Source organism: Argiope bruennichi, chromosome 8 (assembly GCF_947563725.1).
Source record: "Argiope bruennichi chromosome 8, qqArgBrue1.1, whole genome shotgun sequence".
NCBI lineage: Eukaryota > Metazoa > Arthropoda > Arachnida > Araneae > Araneidae > Argiope > Argiope bruennichi.
Window position 1 is genome coordinate 12,358,532 of NC_079158.1, and position 19,964 is coordinate 12,378,495.

The 19,964-nt window shown below is 28.1% G+C and overlaps 1 protein-coding gene across 5 annotated transcripts in view; it reads right to left on the reverse strand.

The window, feature by feature from the left end:
- LOC129981916 (myelin transcription factor 1-like) overlaps positions 1 to 19,964 on the reverse strand; it is a 295,518-nt gene that overhangs the window by 16,255 nt on the left and 259,299 nt on the right. For 4 of the 5 annotated variants that reach the window (XR_008785385.1, XM_056092972.1, XM_056092974.1 and 1 more), the window contains exons 9-16: positions 10,885 to 10,954; positions 10,004 to 10,044; positions 6,990 to 7,017; positions 5,749 to 5,811; positions 4,695 to 4,783; positions 4,340 to 4,583; positions 2,464 to 2,817; positions 864 to 980 (exon numbers count right to left, since the gene is read on the reverse strand). Coding sequence is in view for 4 of the 5 variants with exons in the window: in XM_056092972.1 (XP_055948947.1) it covers positions 864 to 980; positions 2,464 to 2,817; positions 4,340 to 4,583; positions 4,695 to 4,783; positions 5,749 to 5,811; positions 6,990 to 7,017; positions 10,004 to 10,044; positions 10,885 to 10,954 (1,006 nt within the window). In the remaining variant the exon portion in view is untranslated. The remainder of the gene's footprint in view (positions 1 to 863; positions 981 to 2,463; positions 2,818 to 4,339; positions 4,584 to 4,694; positions 4,784 to 5,748; positions 5,812 to 6,989; positions 7,018 to 10,003; positions 10,045 to 10,884; positions 10,955 to 19,964) is intronic. The other variant, XM_056092973.1, reaches the window with a different exon arrangement.

The window sequence follows — 19,964 nt, forward strand, 5'->3', positions numbered from 1 at the left end:
TATCTTTGAAAGGCAAAATTAGATTTCACTTCCAGATTTAACCTTCCAGAACCTTTATTTTTATTTCGAACCTTTATTTTTATATGCCAAACGATAATATTGTGTTTAGTCATATATGGAAGGAGAATACAATATTTTGAAATTAGTAATATTTATTCATAAGAATAGTGATATTAATAATTTAATAAGGCATAAATATTTTTATTTATCAGACGTGCTTTAGGAAGAAATAAATTCCTTTGTTATTTTGAAACAGGGTTTTCTTCCCATGATGCAGTGTTAAAATGGGAAATAAAAACTAAGTTAACTTAAGTTTTTCCATATTTATATTTGTAATTATGATTATTACATATATAAATCTGGAATAATGAGTCCACCTTTTTCTGAACAAGGTTTAAAATGCTTTTCACGAGGGAAAATTCTTTTGTCATTTGACTCCTTTAAAAAACAAATTATTTAATCTTCAAACTTAGTAAAGGATTTTGTGTTCCTTTCAAGAAAATAATTTTTTTCTATTAATTTATTCATTGATGTTGATAATGTGAAATTGAAAAGAATTTGAATTAACTAATTAAAGAATTTGAATTAAAAAAGGATTTCGTTTTCCATTTTTATCTAATTACATCTCCTTTTAAATTTCAATATTTTTAACTGTACATGAAAACGGTTAACATATTTTCATTAATTTTATTATTTTGACTGAAAATGAAATTTAATTTCTTTGAAAAATATAAAGGATTTTCTATATCCTCAAATTTCTACTCCTTTATAAACATAATTTTATCTATTTACAGGTAATTACAGATAATTATAAATAATTTAATCTAATATTATAATCGGGAGTTGAAACATTATATTTTTACCTTCGATGAGTTGCATAATTTCCGGATATATGGCCCATTCCATCACAACCAGGAGTAGGGCAGTGAATTAATTCTCGACCCTCTCTTCCTCGGCTTTTTATTTTTGGCGGCATACATCTATAATTAAAGAAAGGCCTTTAAAAATCGTGTTTATATAAATGATTTATAATAATTTAATCTTTTTTGTAGATACAATAAACTTAAAACTTACATTTTCATATTGAAAAGAAGAATATTTTAAAATGCTTACTTTAATTTTATATAGGTAATTTGTTTTCATCCATCTTTAAGTCATAAAATATTTTGTCTTTATATTAAAGTTGCAGATTTCATGATGAATGCAACAAAATTTTGATATTGTCATTACATGCTTGCGTTTAAATTAATTTATATCTTAGTTTGATTTTTTACTTAAAAAACTCTTAGACTTTTATTTAAACAAAATCTTATTCCATTTGAAACTTTTGTATTACTTCAATCCCGGCATCTACCATCTATGAAGAATGACTACATTTTGGAAAAATTTGAATCTTGAAAACGCAACTGTTAGAGGGATATCTTTAAATATTGAAATTAATACTTTTTTCCTGCAGTTTTTTTAAGTATATGTTTAAAAAAGTGTTAAAACCATAGGAGAGCTTCGGCTTTTCGTTGCTTAGACGTAGCTGTCTTATGCAGTTGGACGTTAAAAAATTCTTTACGTAAAGAATCAATTTATGTTCGCGTGACACAAGTGAAACATAATTAGAAATGGATTTCTAACTAAAAATAAATTAAGTTTGAAATCCATTGTTTTTCTGTTAAAAGTATAAATGATATATCATGCATTCAGATAGCAATATGTTGGTAAATGCTAAATTATATTTGCCTATAATGTTACTCGTATTAGTTTTATTACATTTCAAATGAAAGCTACTTTTTGTGTTGTCATGTAATTTTTTTAAAATAAAAATAATCCTATTTTAAAGGTTTAAATTTATATTAATAAGACAAATTCGACCTAACTTCTGATTAATCTATATAATCACTTCTTTCTTTATTATTTTTATGATGTATTTTAAAAAGAATTTTTATTGTAATTGTATAATTGAACATTGAAACGTCGAATGTTAAGCTTTATCAATACATGTTATCAGTATATACGCTTTAAGGTTTATCAATATATGTATGTCTTTCAAATGAATCAGATGACCTTATGATTTGTTGTTAATAATCACTGTTAATGAAACAATTTGTGACGAAAGATTTTTATTCCATATAATATAAGTAAGTTGATATTTTATTTTTTCCCTGCAATTCCTCCCAGAGAACACCAGTGATAAAGGGATGAGACGCTTCCGGTATAATGGTTGGTTCTCGACACCCTGATAGATATAAGAATAGTGTAGGATCAGCTACTCCCTACCGATGAGGGGATGTGCTTCCTACGGAAGGGGTTGTATCTTGACCGGTGATGACTTGTATCTCGGTTATATCTTGCCCCCTTAGAACTCAACCATAGTTCTTATTTATACTGTCATGGCATTCCGGTCGCTCAATATTTCCGTGTTCTTTTAAGTGTATCGAAGTAGCTGTTTAGGGTTAAAAACTCCGCACTTACTTCTCTGGTACGTATTCTGGAGGTGATGGCATCAGATGATGATGCTGTATTCTGTCCGCTGGAGGCGGCGGTCCCAAGGGACTCTGTGGATAAGGGGGTACATGCTGCGGTGGACAATGAGGCGAAGCGTCAAGAGGCGATCGTCCAGTTGCTGGAGATCGAGGTGAAGGTGATGGTGTAGCGTTGGGTAGCATGTGAGGTCCGGGCACTCTTTCGTCATGTCCTGTCGAAAAGTCGACGGGCTCCGTCTGTTCCGAGTCGTTGGTTGGTGGCGGGGGAGGGGAATAAATTTGCTTCGATGAGACAACTACTGAATTTCTTTGGCCACCTCCACACACAGGCGCTAAAGGTATGCTGGAAGTGAAAAGTTCAAATATGCCATTTCAAATAATTAAACTTAAAAGAAGTTCGTTTTTTAACACTTTATCTGAGATTCAAATCATTAAACGTATTTGCTATAAAAATAAATGCCAGTGTGTTTTAATATGTTTCTATCTTAAGAGATTATATATATATATATATATATATATATATATATATATATATATATATATATATATATATATATATATATATATATATATATATATATATATATATATATATATATATATATATATATGTAATGGTATTTTAACTCTAATTTCAATGTAATTAATTTTCAAGATTTTATCTTAATTTAGCCCATAGTAACTTCATTCTGAAATATTCTCTTATTTCGTGATCCAATTCCACTGTCTCTACTTAATTAATTCAAGAGAAGCTTTGTTAAAACAAATGGGAATTAGATAAGAAAATAAAAGAAAATTTTAGAATGAGGTAACATGGGTTAATTTAAGGTAAAAATTAGAAAATTAATTAGCATTTAAATTTAAAAGATATTATTACACAATGTATAGAAAGATACATTAGGAATGAGATAATTTTATTTCTTAATTTATAACTGCATCCATAAAAAATGAAAAAAATATTATAGGAATTATCTTGTCATGTGATATACCGCATATTATTTGACTAAAAAGTGCCTGATTAAGCTTTTGACATATAATATGACATATGAAAATTTGATTTTCTGCGTAAAATTATTTCATCAGATTAAATCTTACAGATGGTTTAGTAGGATTTTAAATTTTATGTTAAAAAAATATGAAGGATTTCCTCCATTATAATTTGGTTATATCTTTTTTTAATATATATATATATATATATATATATATATATATATATATATATATATATGTGTGTGTGTGTGTGTGTGTGTGTGTGTGTGTGTGTGTGTGTGTGTGTGTGGGTGTGTAATGATATTTTAAATTCTTAATTTCAATTTAATTAATTTCCAAGATTTTATCCTAATTTATCTCATACTTAATTTCATTCTAAAAATATTCTCTTATTTCGTGATCCAATTCCACTTTCTCTACTTAATTAATTCAAGAGTAGCTTTGTAAAATTGCTGAATCGGCTAAACGCCAACACTTTCACACGCTCAGCGTGAAGGGAGTGAAAAATGTCCAGTAAGCAAATTCTTTTCAAAAAGATCCCTGTGTTTCCTTTACATGTGATTGACATGCGTCAGAAATCCCTATCAGAATCTTAATAATATATTAGCACTGTAAAGAAATATTTTCCCCATCAATTTCTCTGGTTATATAAGACCAGAGATAAAATGTCCAAGAGCTTTTTCCTCATTCCTTTCTGTGTCGTTCTGTGTGCTCATCGCTTGTACATATGCCTGCTTCTCCAAAATGAAATAAAACGACGTCACGAAATCAAAAGTATCTTCACTGTCTTCAAACTGGATTCTGCTTCACATAAAATAATGCTTACATACATACATATATATACATAAAGAAAGTAACTATTCAAAGATTCTTACTTAGATTTATTTAAAATTTGCCCATCCGGTGATTCAGACTTTATTTTTGGCACCATAGGCGGCCTACCATAAAACCTCTGGCTATCGTATGAGTTGTAGTCAGGGGTTTGAGGGCGACCGTACTTTTCCATGGGTGAGCGCGCTGGTTGTCCGTACATCGGATACCTGTAGTCTGGCATGTCTGTGTGTTTTACGTAACAGAGTGTCCTCATAACGCAATCAGGAGACGATGGTCCAGAAGGAACTACAAAACAAATTGTGATTTATAGATCTCATCTTGTGCTTAAATGGAGTGTAAAAAAATAGATGAGATTTATCTCTTTTAATTGTTAATATAAAAAAGTAGTAAACTTACTTTGCCCAACAGGGGGTGATGGTTTGGGTGTGGCTCTTTGTTCCTTTTGGACCATTTTCTCCATTGCAGCAATAGGGCACCCAGATAAGCTAATAAACAAAGAAAAAAATACCACTGCTTTCACCCGTCTCCACCTAATATATATCACATATGCATTAAAAATGTTTTCAAAATAGTGTTTCGAAGATTGGTTTTTATTTTAAAATGTTTTCTTTTTAATCAATTTTTACTTGCATTTCAATTTACCAATCGATTTTTTATTGCTACGAAAAAAAGATAATATCGTGTCATTATGAAGGTGTTCTGGATTGAGATTCAAGAATTCGCTTACAAATGTAGAATAATCCATTTCTATTTATTTGATTTCGATTACGGGGAATTTAAATAGGATTTCGCTTTTAAAAGGTTTAAAATACTTAAGTGGCTATATTATTGATTTTGAATCATTTGAAAGACTTCAGAAATATTAGTTGCATTCGATTCGCTATCAGAAAATAATTCAGATACAATTTTAAAGTTGATGAATACTAGATTTCATTACAGTATTCGGCAACATTAAGTAGAGATCTATATTTATTTTAAAATTAAATCGTTATGTTCAACTGTTTTAATATGAAACAAAGAATGGAAAAGTCTTTAATATAAACAGTTTTTTTTCATTGTTTTTAAACTCGTATATGGATTTTTTTTTCTTTTCAAACAGAACACTTACACTTGAATAAATTTAAATTCAATATTGTACTGTAATAATGGAATATTTTTGCAAAAAGTGTGTACTAGCTTTATGAATTTTATTAATAAATTTGAATCAGTTTCCATTATTTTTAAAAATGCGATAAAAGAATCCAAGAAAAAAGAAATTTTTAGAAGCTATTTGTGCCTAAAGATATGCTTGAGAAATCTATACATATGTCAACATTTTGGAATGCAGAAACGTAGCTAAGATGAAATTATATATACAAAAAGCAATTTTTTTTTTATTATTCTTCAGTCACAGCATTAAAAAAAAGGAAGAAAAAGCCAGGTCCACAGATGAGGGCAGTCGGATACCAACCTCCGATGCGAGATCCTGTTACTGTTGATGTGCCCTCTGCCGTTACAGCCATTCGTAGGACACCTAAAGAAGAACACGCGGCCTCAAGTTCCCATCGCTGCAAAAACACTCCGAACAGCATTTTTACCTGTCTTGTTTCATTCCATTACAGTTTTCCGAAATCGGATGTTTATTTAACTGATGCACTAATTATAAAATCGAGGTACGTTAAAGTAATCATACGAAAATCTCAAGAAAAACGTTTTTTTTCCCAACCAGTTAACAGATTGTAATAAAATTATTTTTCTCAATACTGAGAATGCACCTTTATTATCATGTATTTATTTCACGAAAAAATTATTTTTTAAACTATGCTATAGAATAGCTATACATTTTTTAGAATAAATGTTTATGAAATTTCAAATGCGGTTGAGGAATTTTAGTAAGAAACAGAGACAAACCATGAATAAAATAACTTTCCAAAATGATATTGGAGTAGATTTTAAAATTAAAAAAAATATCAGTAATAAAACTATTTTTATACTGTTTATTTCTTGCTGTAAAATTCTAATCTTCAATTACTAAATGATATCCAAACAAGAAATACTTCCCTCTCAAGCGAGTTTTATTTGTATGATTAATAAATAATCATTTATAAATTCTCATTAAAGGTGCAGGTATTGAAAAATGGTTATAGTTGGAATGAATAAATTTAATAACACAACTTGAAAAGATGTTCGAAGTTTTTCCCGAACGTTATCTAGTATTTTTAGAGTAATGTATTTCTAAATTAGCCAGCCCGTAATTTTTTAAAACTTATGTTGAAATTAGGGCGTTGACGCGTTTTATTCACCACGAATAAAACTTTTTAATTTGCACTGTTAACTCTACCTTGATTTTAAATAATTTTTTGCTTAGGTAAAATTATATGTGTATCAGTGTAAACAATGCGATTCATCTGCAATTTTATGAACATCTGTTAAACAATGAGTTCCAAGACAGGTAAATATGAGTTCTGTGAACATTATGACATCAAACCAGCATTTAAAGTTAAAAAAAAAGATTAAAATATGAACCTTAGTATAAAATGATAGAATGATTGAAAAATGGCTTTACTATTAAATATTATATTAATAATTACTTCGATTTATAAATAATGAATAATTTCATAAAATATTTTTTATTCGTACACTGGAAAATGCCAAATAGGATTTTTAAAAAATTCGAAATAGTCATAAAGACAATATCAAAAATGAACTTACTTCAGTATTGTCTCATGTAAGGCTAAAACTACAAAGAGAAGAAAGAAAGTGAGAAAGTCCAGTAAAAGCAGATTTTAGAATTCAAGAATATAGCAGAAAAAGATTTGAATGAATCATTTAATAAAGAAATGGCATATCATTTTTTATGAATCATTTTATATTTGTAAGCATTACTAGTGAAAGAAAAGAAAAAAAGACTAAAAGTTTGTACAAAACTAAATTTTCAGTATCAGAAAATGAACGTCTATAATTTTAAAAGAAGTTTAGATAAAAAATGAATCAATTTTGTAGTTTTTACAACGCATCAACATTTCTAAAAGCAACGAACAATTTGATGTTTGATTAATGATACCTAGAAAAAAAATTCCTAGAAATAAAAGACTTTGATGTGCTATAAATTTAAAAAGTATTTGAAAATCTTTAGAAATGTAAGTATTCTGTGACGAGGCTCTCATTGCTCATGTTGTGACAAAAATAATTTTTTTCAGGTAGATTTATGCTTGTCCCTTAATTTCCTTTGAGGCTCATAATTGTTAGAACGGACTTTAAAACTTCACTGTTTGCTCTCAAATTTTTTTGTATGATAATAATTTGCATTTCTATTAGGATTTTCTAGCTTTATTTTATTCTTCATAAATGCTCAGATATTTCATTTGTATCTTAAAATATTACTATTTAAAGAAAGAATTATTTTTCTCTATATAAAATTTTTAATGTTCGTAACCGAGAGACTGGTGACAAAGTTTACATATTATCATTAAATACGAGTTAACTTTATTTGTTTGGTAACTTTTACAAATTACAACACATTTATAAGAAACCGTTATATTTGGAGTCTGTAAAATATTTAAGAAAATGGCTATGTTCAAAAGTTTTGAGATTTCTATTGATGTATATATCACCGCATCAGTGAAGATCAAAAAGACGGAATATCTAATCAAATTGTATCAAAAATGCATCAAAATATCATAGGTATTCTTCTATGTTTTGAATAATACTGCATTTTGATATTAAATAAAACTTTATGAAATAAGATTTAATTATTAAGTGCGTCGGAATGTCTTCCAAAAAGGGAATTCATACAAAAAATATTAAGATAATGAACATATATTTTTTATTCTTTTCCATTAGACTATCCAGACTTTTTTTAATCACAAGAATTTTGGCCTTAACTTAGATAAAGTATTTATGTTTAGACAAAATCAATTTTTATCTAAAATTATACATTTTAAATATTACAAATGATTAATTTCATGAAATAAGACAACTGAAATGCTTTTAATCGGAATCCAGCCTTTTCAAAAGGAAAGATTTAACTAGAAATATAAGAACTTGAATGCAAAATGTTGAAATTATGAAATTATTTTGTGCGATTTTTTTTCATAAGCTTTAATAAATTTAATACAAAGCTTATTTTTCTATTTTTAGAAATCGGAGTCTCCTTTCCTTACTTTATGTAGATAACGTGATAGATAACTTTAATTTGTGTTTTATATACAAAGAAATTTCTGAAATATTTTAGAGTGAACCTCGTTAGAGATATTAGTAATAAATTCTTTTTAATGATAGACAGATAAACAAACCAAAAAGAAAGCATTATTTATAAATTTATTATTCCGATTTTCTTATCTCCCTGTAGATGCTAAGTAGAGTAGAAGATGGATTTTCCTATATATGTATGTACGTATGTGCGTGTGTGTGTATTCAGATAAGAAAATAATTAAGGGAAAAACAGCAAACAGATGCGATTATTTTTGAAAAAATTAACACTTAATCAGACCCATTTAATGACTTCTAAACAGTAATCTCATATTTCTCATTACATAAGAAGATGCTTTTGGATAAAACGACTTCTATAAGGCAAAAGAATATAAATAATATATTCTAAACCTCAACGAAAACAATGAATGTATTAATCTTCATGAATGTATAATGATTTAAATGAATGTCTTAATCTGTCTAATGAAGTACAAGCAAAACGTTTGGTTTGAATGGGAACAATTACATTGGAAACATTACAAGTACTTGATACGGTATTTCAGGTTTCTTTTTTTTTTTTTTTTTTTGAAAAAGTGACTGCATGTATTCTTAAAATTAAATATATAAAATTTAAATTTTTATAGATTTGTAATCTTTTGGAGTGAAAACGATATCTTTGGTTGAAAATAAAGCATTATGTATTTTAAATGAAGTTTCAAACTTTATAATGTTTAGATCGTTCACATAAATGAGTCTCTAAATGAATAATATTCTTGCATTTTATTTACAATTGCGAGTTTTTTGTTTATGAATCTTTTCTGCAATAGAAAGAAGAGATTGTAAGAGTTGATAAAACGACTTATTTAAAATGCATCTTTTTTTTTTAGCATTTTGCTACAGTTTTATATTGCGTATGGCAACAAAAAAGTTATGTATTATTAAATACTCAAAATTATTTTGATTCTTTGACACACGATGCATAAACAAATCATTCTTTGTTCAATTTTCAATCATTTTAATTTGTTTTATTATTTTTACTATTGCTTCGCATTTAAATTCGAATGAATATTTTTTAATTTTAATATCGTTTCAAATGCAAAATACATAAAAATAAGTTTTGATAAAAAAATAGGGTATCATTATTTCAGTATAATTCATTTCCTTGTATCAAAAGATGAATACCTGATTTCATTTTATTTTTATTTTTATTATGATGTTTAAATAAAAAATAAAGTTTTATGTAAGTATAGAAAAAATAAATTTTAAATTCAATTAATAATATATAAATGACCTGTTATGCCAATTACTTTATATTTATTCAGTTTAGAAAAGAAATGAAATAATAGCGACAAAGAAAATTTTCAAATATAAGCAGACAAAGCGATACTACACTTGATTTAATCTCTTTTGAATTATTTTTGATGAATAGTGTTTACTTTGAAAAATCATTTAAAACAAAGAGAGAAAGTCAGTAACAATATTTAATTGGAATAACTATTTTAAAATCTAGCGTAAAAAGTATCGGAAAAACTTACTTTCTGGAGTGATTCGATCTTTTCGGGGGCAACCAGATAAACTGCAAAAAACAAAAGACACCATGTTCTAATTTTATCTAGGTAGCTAATTCTCCTTCATTTAACATGAATGTTTTTATTTTAAACTGTTAATATCATCACTCTGCACATGCTTAAATCTCACATTTTTAACTAATTTTTAAAAAAAAATAAGACTGAATGTATAGCAAAAATTAAAAAAAAAAGATACTATGAGAATGTAATTGCTCAATATTAAAAAATATCATAAAAATTTCCTGGTAAATTTGTATTTTCTCTTATATGCAGTATAGAGAAGGTATTCGTCAAAAAATTCGAACTCGAGATTTTGACAAATCTTTACGTTTTAGACTAAATTAATTAAAAACACACAGTTTAGTCTGAAATGTGATAAACACAATTTTTATAAAATGTCTGTAACAAAGTTAACTTAAGAAAGCTTTGAGCTTAGATGGATAAATTTTTGTATACTATCTTAGTCCAAATTTTTATTCTATGAGGTTCCGAGAAAAATCTATTAAGAAAAAGTTTGCCTATCCGGCTGTTCAAATGTAAGTTAACACAATAAGCACAAAACGAAGACAGATGAAGAAATAAAATTCAGTATACAGATTTAACATCCATAATGTCACTTATCAAATTTTGAGCCAAATGCAACAGGGAGCTGAACATTTGTAGATCTGTATCTTTAAAGGCATTTAAACGCGAAACGCAAAAAGAAATGGCATGTGATTTAGCGTAATTGTAGTTCTGTTTTATATTTTGGCTTCAGTCAGTTGGAAAAAAACCTCTCTAAAAATTCTTACTCGAGAGTATACGAGACAACCCTCGGATTATTTAGTATTTAAATGCGCAATACTCACCTTCTATGATGAGAATAGAGTCCGGTAACATGCCCTGACCCATTACATCCTGGAGTAGGGCACTTTCCGTCTGTAGAGAAACACAGAGCAATCATTAGATAAAAAAAATTAAATGTTGCTTGAATTATTACTAATGCAGCTGCTTTTATATATTAACATTGTTATTGGAAAAAGATTAAGCGTCTAAAGAAAAAAAATAAATAAATACAAATTTGTTAACTGGTTTATTAAACAAATCGTTAAAAAATTCCATAAAAGGGCGTTATTCAGAATTTTAAAATATATTTTAATGGGTACACTTTTTTCAGAATAAGAAATCATAAATAAATTTTTGAAAGATATTTTTTCCATTTTAAAAAAAATTTTAATGCTCATTTAAAATACACAGAAACTCGGAAATATTTTTCTAATTTGAATGAAATCCATGAAAATGACCCGTTGTAAAATTGTCTATAATGAATTCATTTCTTATTTTTATTGTTGTTTAACAAGCTGAATTACGACAACGTTTAAATTTTAGTTTCAATTTAGTCGAATTTAATCCAATATTCTTTTGCTGTAAATTTCGTTTTTTACTGTCGATATTTTTTTGATGAAGGAATTCCTTTAAATTAAGGGACGTAAATGATCTCTGAACTTTTATACAACAAAACAGTTGTAAATAAAAATTGTTATTCTCTCTGACTTTTTTTCGGATATGAATATTTTGCAATTTAATATCTTTTAAATACAAAATATCCATGTAATATCCATGCTCATTTTTTAATTTTAAATTTTGTAGTACTTTTTAATTACAGACAGTACTGTCAATACATTGCTTTCATTCTTTATTGTTGCTTATTTCATTATTACTCAAAGCTTCCTTTTCTTATTGTATTTTTTTTTCTGCCTAAGAAAAATATTTGTTTTGTTAAAATTACATTTTCAGTTCAAGAATTTATAAAATAAAGACGACATTTTTTTCAGTTAATGAAATAAATCATGTTTTAATTGATGTGCTTTTATTTTCAAATAAAAAGAAGAATTTGCATTAATTTTTACTTATAAATTTTTTACTATGCACTAATGCATATTTTTTTTACTAATGATATGTATATATTGATTTCATCCTTTATTATTTGAGAAATTTTTTATTTGACACTGATTTTCTTAAAGCATGAAGTGTAAAAAAATCTTCACTTATATTATGCAAAAACGAGCTCTAAGGAGAGAGAATTCGCTCTTTCAGAAACAAGACACAAACAATGTATACTTGTATTAAATATAAAGTAATTTCACCTATTTACCATTAAATTAATTAAAAGCCAACAAGATTTAATAATTATAACGAGTTCCAAGTTGCATATCAAATTGCCTTTTCTGAGGCTGAAACGACTTCCATTCAGGACCTTAAACGGTTCATTCAATAACTCCCATTTAAGGTCACGTGGTCTCTCCGCGACACGACTTCCAGAACTCTCTCCCCTCCAAAAGAAATCTGACATCAAAGGAGCAGCAGAAAGGAAGAGAAATGCATTTTCAGTTCTGTATGGAAATGAGCGGGGAGAACTTAAAGTGTTCCTCGTTCAGGAAATGCTCATTAATCAATAATTTTATTGTTGAGATTATGTCATTTCCTCCGAGGCATAATTGCATCCTCCCGCGCTCACTGTCTTTGAAATTAAAGTGCTCCTTGCTCTTGCTGTTTGCTCCTGCAAGTAATTTGCTTAAAGTTATTTCGTTGTTTTGAAAGCTCACTTGCATTTATTAATGAATGGCAGAATAAACGGTGGCTTCATTTTATACGGAGCAGGGGGAGGGGGGAGACAAAAATGCATTGCTCGACACTCTTAAAAAGAATGAAAATTGCTGGCTATTGTATCTATGGTGATGTAAAAGTTTTTTTCTTCTTAAGCATAAAATTGATGTTGATGGATGTAATAATATCTACAAATTTAAGAAGAAAAACTGGAATAACACTGATTTCTGTGGGGAAGATTTTTAACTTCTTTCAGAATGGGCTTACTTCGGCATTTTTTTTTTTTTTTTTTTTTTTTTTTTTGTCGTTTTAGATTCATATGGTAATGAAATCTTCCGCTTGGGACGTTTTACTGGAAAAAATTAAAGATGCCAGGTCGAAAAAAGTATCAGTTTATTTTATGGCTGGCAATTTATAATTGAGTAAATTTACGAAAAGAGTTAACATCATGAAAAGTTCTTTATTTTACTAGGTGAAAATCGTTGATTCACTTGCTGGTAGTCTATAACGATACTCCACCAGGATGGGATTATTTTGCTGTTTTTTGATGTTTTTGATTTATATGATAATAAAACCTAACATTTGGAACATTTCGCTGGAAAATTTAATATGTTAGGTCAAAGAAGTATCAATTTATTTTACGTCTGGAAATTTATAATAGAGTAAATATATTGGAAAGGATTAACATCTTCAGAAAATCTTTATTTTATTACGAGAAAATCGTTGATTTACCTGATGATGTTCTATAACGAAATCGTCATTCATGTAATAATGAATCAATTAATTGATCACTTTTTCATTAAGTTATAGTCCTTTCGACACCAAGGTAATTTATCATTATAAATACCTGTCGATCAACAAACGATAGTTCGTAAACTTTCCGAAGTACTATCGCACATTTGTTTGACCTAGAATGCAGTTTTATTCGATTCAGAGCGGAAATGAATGAATTATGCTAAAATTGTTGCGTCTAAGTGTTTCGTTATATAGCATTTGCTTATCTGCTCAAAAAAAAAAAAAAAAAGAAGAAAAAAAAAAAAAAAAGATTCGATTTTCGACCATTTTGTGCAGAGCAAACACCCAGACACCCTGAAACGATGGCTCGTAGAAAAGGTCTAAATCCTGATGAAATTGCTAATATGTTGTGAGAGTTTTCTGAGAATGAATCGGATGGTGATGAGCTGTCCTGTTCTAATTTATATTCCGATTAAGACATAAGATTGCGTGAAAGTGACTGCGAAGAATCCGAAGGAAGTACAGATGAAATTGATAATATTCCAATAATAAATACTGAATTTAAAGGAATTACAAATTTGCTAAAACGCAAAAGGTGCGAAATGAAAGAGTGTAATGGAACAAAAAATGTGTGTTCTCTTGCATGAAAATGGTGTGCGGAAAATGTGCAGGAAAAATTGAATATCACTGTATCCATTTAAAATGAGGTATGTACTAAACATTATGTATAAAAACGATAAATAATGATTAAGTAACTTGCATTTTCACATAAATTACATTTTTTCTTATTATACTAATATTTATGAATATTACTGTTTTATTTCATTTTATAAGATTAAGTAATTTGTTTTGTTACAGTTTTTTATGATATAAAGGGTCATAATATATGATAATTGCATGAAATAATATTAAAAACCCTACTGAACAGTAAACCTTAACCTAAAAGTGAACCCTATTGGACAGTAGTCTTACAATTATTCTTTAGTTATTACAATTACTTTATATATTTTATATCGCTGTGTAGAAAGGAGACAGGCAGATGTTTAAGGGTAATTGAAATTCCGAACGTTTTAGTGATAAGAATTGATATAATAGGTTATATTTAAAAAAGACCAGTTCAAAAATATCATTTCATGAATCAGAGACTATTTTTAAAATTCTTTTAGTGTATATTTCTGTTGATAGCATTATCAACTGAAGTTTAATATCTCATTAAATAAAAACACCAGGTTCTAGGGAGTACCATCGCTATCCCGAAAAAGTTTTAGTTTATAGAATTATTTCAAGACAAATTTAGCCGTAACGAATCTTGGAATTCATATATAAATTTCTCCAAGAAGTTGAACATGATTCTGTTTTAATGATTGTATATGTTACAGTTAAAGTAAAAAAATACAGTTAATATGAATTATTATAGTAATTATTAATGCTAACAACCATTTTTATTAATAGTACAGCTACGATTAATAATTAATTCAATATATATATATATATATATATATTATAAATGTAAGCTAATAAAATTATTGATGATCTACGGAAAACTAAGAATTCCTTTTCATGTTATATATAATAACATGATAAGTATTAACCATGTGATAATAATCATGTAGTATTAATCATGTAATATATTAATAAATATGTAATAATTTCAAAAATTAACATGCATCTATCTATCTGAGCATTTTAAATATTAGTTGCAAAAAATAGGATTATAGTTAAGAAAAACCATTCAAAAAGATGAAGATGTTCGATATTAAGGGAAAAAAATTAGCTGAAATATAATATATTTCATTATTTTCATTTTACAGTTCTTTCATCTGGTAATTATAATCACGAAAACAAATTATTAGTTTTACGATTGAGAAAGGATATATTTCCTTAACTAAACCAACAAAAAGAAATTTTTATCTTTCATCAATTTGTTATTAGAGCGATTTCATATCTCATTGTTGCATACTTAGTTGCGAAATAATTTATGTTTAATATCATGACTATATAAAATGCTTTATACAGAAGAATATTTTATGATTAGTTTCTTATAATTATTGTTTAAATGCTATTTTATGAATAGAATTATCAAGTGATTTAATTTTGCCTATGCCTTTATCTATACAATTCCCAAATAATATTTGAACATTCAGGCTTTATAATAAATTCTATTCTACAATATATTATATTTTTAAATTTTAACACATATTTTTCATCACAATTTTTCATACTCATGAATTTGCATTTTTTTTAATTATCAGTTGATAAAATCATTTTCCTTGTTATCACTGTATTTAAAATGCATCAAATCTATCAGATTTATTCTAGAATATTTTTACATAAGACACGCTTGGAAACTGCAATTTTGTCACAACAAAAGCTGCTAGCATTTAATCGATATTCTTTTATTGAAACTCTAATTTAAACTAGGAGAAACGGCATCCTCTAAAAAATGTTTTGTTCTCGGATTTCACTCTCCGAAGGTTCCGCACCACGGAACGTACTCTTTGGAGAGTATCGTATCGCAGATACTCGCGACAATCAGATACCATTCCTTCTTCCCTGCTTCGATCCTCCCTGTTTCCTTTGGGTGTTCTCCGAGCATTCTTCATGGCCGGAGTTTTTGGGAGACAATTTCGAATTGTTTCCAGTCCTCTGGGAAGGTAACGCTCTATCTGAAGGGATTTTTTTTTCTTAGGTTTCTTTTTTGTATTGGGCATACATTTATATGCTACATATCGGACTTGCAAATAATTTTTTAACGTGTCCAAAATTCCAGAAACGGAACAAAGAGATTTGATTTTACAGGATAACTATATATTAATAGGTATTATTTGAGAATTTCAGTTAATAAACGAGTTGACTACGTAATAAGTTTTTCCCCTTTTGATATTGATAATTAAAAGCATCATTAATAATTTTCTTAACATCTTGAATGCCGTGTCACTCACATTCACGCGACAGCAAAAATTCTCAATCAATGTAGAATTTAATACGAGTAGAACAAGCCTATGTTTAGTTTATATCTCCTTGTTTTAACACGTTTCTCAGCTCGTGAATCGCCTTTGATTCATACATACTATATAATTAGATATTTTCTCCTCTACTACAATTAGAAAAGAGCATATAAGGTTTACAGGATGGTAAACCTTAGTGGTGTAGAGAGTGGGGTGCCAGCTCAGGTGTCGTCCTCGTCATCTGACCGCGGTTCAAAATGACGAGGTCCGTCCCAAAATAGCCCTAGTGTTGCTTCAAACGGGACGTTAATATAACCAAGCCAAACTAGAAAAGAGCATATAAGTAAACATTTTATTAGATAGTGGTCCAAATCACAGGCATCAATCATGGCAGCTCAGCGCACGTGTTAAAAATGTGATTTACTTTATCATATGCATATTCTTATATTTCATCGAATTATATTATTTTTATCATTTTATCGATTTTGTGCTCTTATGAAAGGGTCGAGCTTAAAAAAGAGGATAAATAAAAGTCTATAAGAATTCCAAAACCGCTAGAAGGATTATAATCGGATTTTTTTTCTTTATGAATCTATACTTCATTAAGTGTTGCATTTTTAGATGTAGGATGATCTGTGGAGTGTAAAAAATTTTTCAGTTCTTTAAAAAAAGTTAAATTTTATGATTAAAATTGCCTTGAGTTCGAAAATTCGACTCATCTCCAAAAAATGAATTTATATAAAAGTAATTTTAATTCAAAAAAAATTTTAAGATAAGCTAGGGATTATGATCTGTAAGCTTCTTTGAATGCTAATTGAAAAAATGGTATAACAGAATAAATTTCATGTTTCTATTCTAATAGTCAGCTTTATATTGATCTCAATATTTGTTTAACTAATTCGAAATGTATTGCATATTAACATTGTTAAATATAATTTTACACCAATACCGTCAAAGCAGTACCATTCTTATCGTACAATGCTAAGGATATGTTTCGTGATATAAGGTACTTGCATTATCGGAAGAATTTATGCAGGCTCAAGCATGTCTTTAATTTGCAATTGCGCTTATTAATAGGAAGAAATTACTTTCCTGGCATCCTGGCCTAGGAGTAGCGCGTCTTCACAGTGACTTGTTCGTCCCACGTTCGAGTCCTGTTTCGGGCATGATTGTTCTTTACCCTGTGTTCTATCTATGAGGTGTGTGAAAGAACCCTCCTATAAAAAGGGGTTGAGTAAATGAGTGTGTGAGTGTCTTCTTCATTTGAACTGGAAGTCAGACTTATACCCTCGGATGCTCATGGGCCTTTACCCTCAGAAGCTACTGCACAAACTCGGCTTAAATCGTTGACAGAGATAGCGGCTTGTCCTGGCCCTATCAAATCTGAACAAGTGCCATAATAACAACAACAGAAATTCTTTTTTTATTTTCTCTTATAAGAAGCGTTGTGAAAATGTTATAATCGTCAAAAAATTCAAAGCGAGATTTCGACGAATCCCCACATTTTAGATTTCTCTGAATTCGAAAATCACATTTTTGCCATTATTTCTGTTTGTCTGTGACAAAGAAAATTCAAAAACACTTTAGCTAGACATATGAAATTTGTTTTTATATCTTATATGATCTTTACACCTTTCTTTCAAATTTTGAGGAAAATCCATCCAGAAGAAGTCTGTCTGTTCGAATGTGGGTATATGACTTCAGTTGTAGTTCTATATCAAATGTTGATTTCAATCAATTAGGGGGAGGGGAACGCGTCTAAAGCACAATTACAGCTTTATTAAAATGTGTGAGAATGTTTGAGGAAATCCCTGTTGCTGGTTTACTATTTACTCTTCCAAATAATTCGGAAAAAAAAAATCAAGAATTAAAACTGTGTTAAAATTATCTTACTCGTAAGAATGGACCATTCACTATACTGCATGAGAAAACTTATTACTGATTTCTTATCATGAATTCATATTATAAAGGCACCGTTTATTATGAATACATTGTAACAGCATGTATATTTTTTCAATATTGCCATTGTTCTGATAAACGTTTCAGGGATACAGGACCAATTTACTCAATGATTTTTTTTATTATCAAGGATAGAGAAAATACATTTGACATCGATTTTTCTTGATTCTTCTGTTATTGTAGAAACGTTTAAAGAAGCATTTTTTTTCAAAAACTTATTTTGATAGTATACATTAATTTAAACATTTTACTGAATAATTGAATGTTTTGAACATTTGGGCATTTAAATTCACGATATTTCCTACAAAAAATACCTATGATTTTTTTGAGATCAAACAAAATTTCTGTGAAGTGTTTGAAAATATTCTTATAATAAAAGCTGTTTTTGATGCCACATTTTATGAAATATAAATTATTTGCTTTGTTTTCAAACGATAATAATTTTTTTGCTTAAATCATTGGGGGTGAATCGTATTTTTAACTGTATGAGTTTTACTGCAAATTACTTATATATATGATATGAATATTTATAATTTAAGACTGCCTCTGAAAATTATAAATACATTATACAATAATATTAATGATTTATATCATACATAATTCATTAAAGTCATTGAAAAAAGAAATTACCTTATAAATATATTTATTAAATATTATCGAAAGAAGGTATAAAAATCATTCAAACATACAAAATTTCATAGAGAAAACATCTTAAAATATTTTCTTTTCGTATATGATGCCTCTTTTAGTTACATGATACCTGATTTGAATTGAAATTTTTTGTGTGAATGTTACCATTAAGGAATCAAATGAAAGTTTTTATATTGTCATACCATGTATGTATCCTTCATTTAATTAGAATATATGACATTTCGTATCCTCTCTTACTATTCATCAGTAAGAAAATAAACCTAAAAAATTAAGAAATTGTAATTTTAAGCACTTTGCACAGAATGGTTAGTTCTTTATGTACGGAACATCAGTAAATGTAATAATGCTTCGATCCAAATTTTAGACTTATGATCATTAAAGACTTCACATTCCAAGAGTATGAGGGCCAGGAGCACGAGTAAAAAATGACACCTTAAAAAAAGCTTCCTTGCCTTTTCATTTGTTGATAGATATTTAACAATCTGTGTGTTATGGATGGAATTGAACATTCTCCGATTTAATATTTCGTTTTCTAGAGTGTGTTGTTCAGGTAGGTTTGTTTTGTTGTTTAAGCTTGAAGATTAAAATAGATGAATTTTTGAAATACGTGTTTTAAAATTGTTTATAATTTTGTATAAAGAAACATCTGTTGCGACTTTCAAATAAGAAACTTACTGGAAAGGTGACCTAAACGGATCTAATGTGACCCAAATTGCATTTACCGGATAGAATCTTGATGAAATGAATTTGTTGATAATTGAAAACATATACATTCATATTTTTTTTAGTTGATATATTTTCTTTGTAGACTCATAGATATAGATATACTAATTTTATAAAAATTTGCTAAATGTGATGAATCGAGAAAAAAAGTATAAACGTTGCTAACGATGAATTACCAAAAACATTCATCATATTTCCGCTTTTATACTTCTATGTAATAATAACTATATAATCTATATAATCACTTCTATATAATCAATTTTTAATTACAGCATATTACTCAAGCTTAAATTTTATTAATTTTTTCCCCCTTTGTACATGTTAAT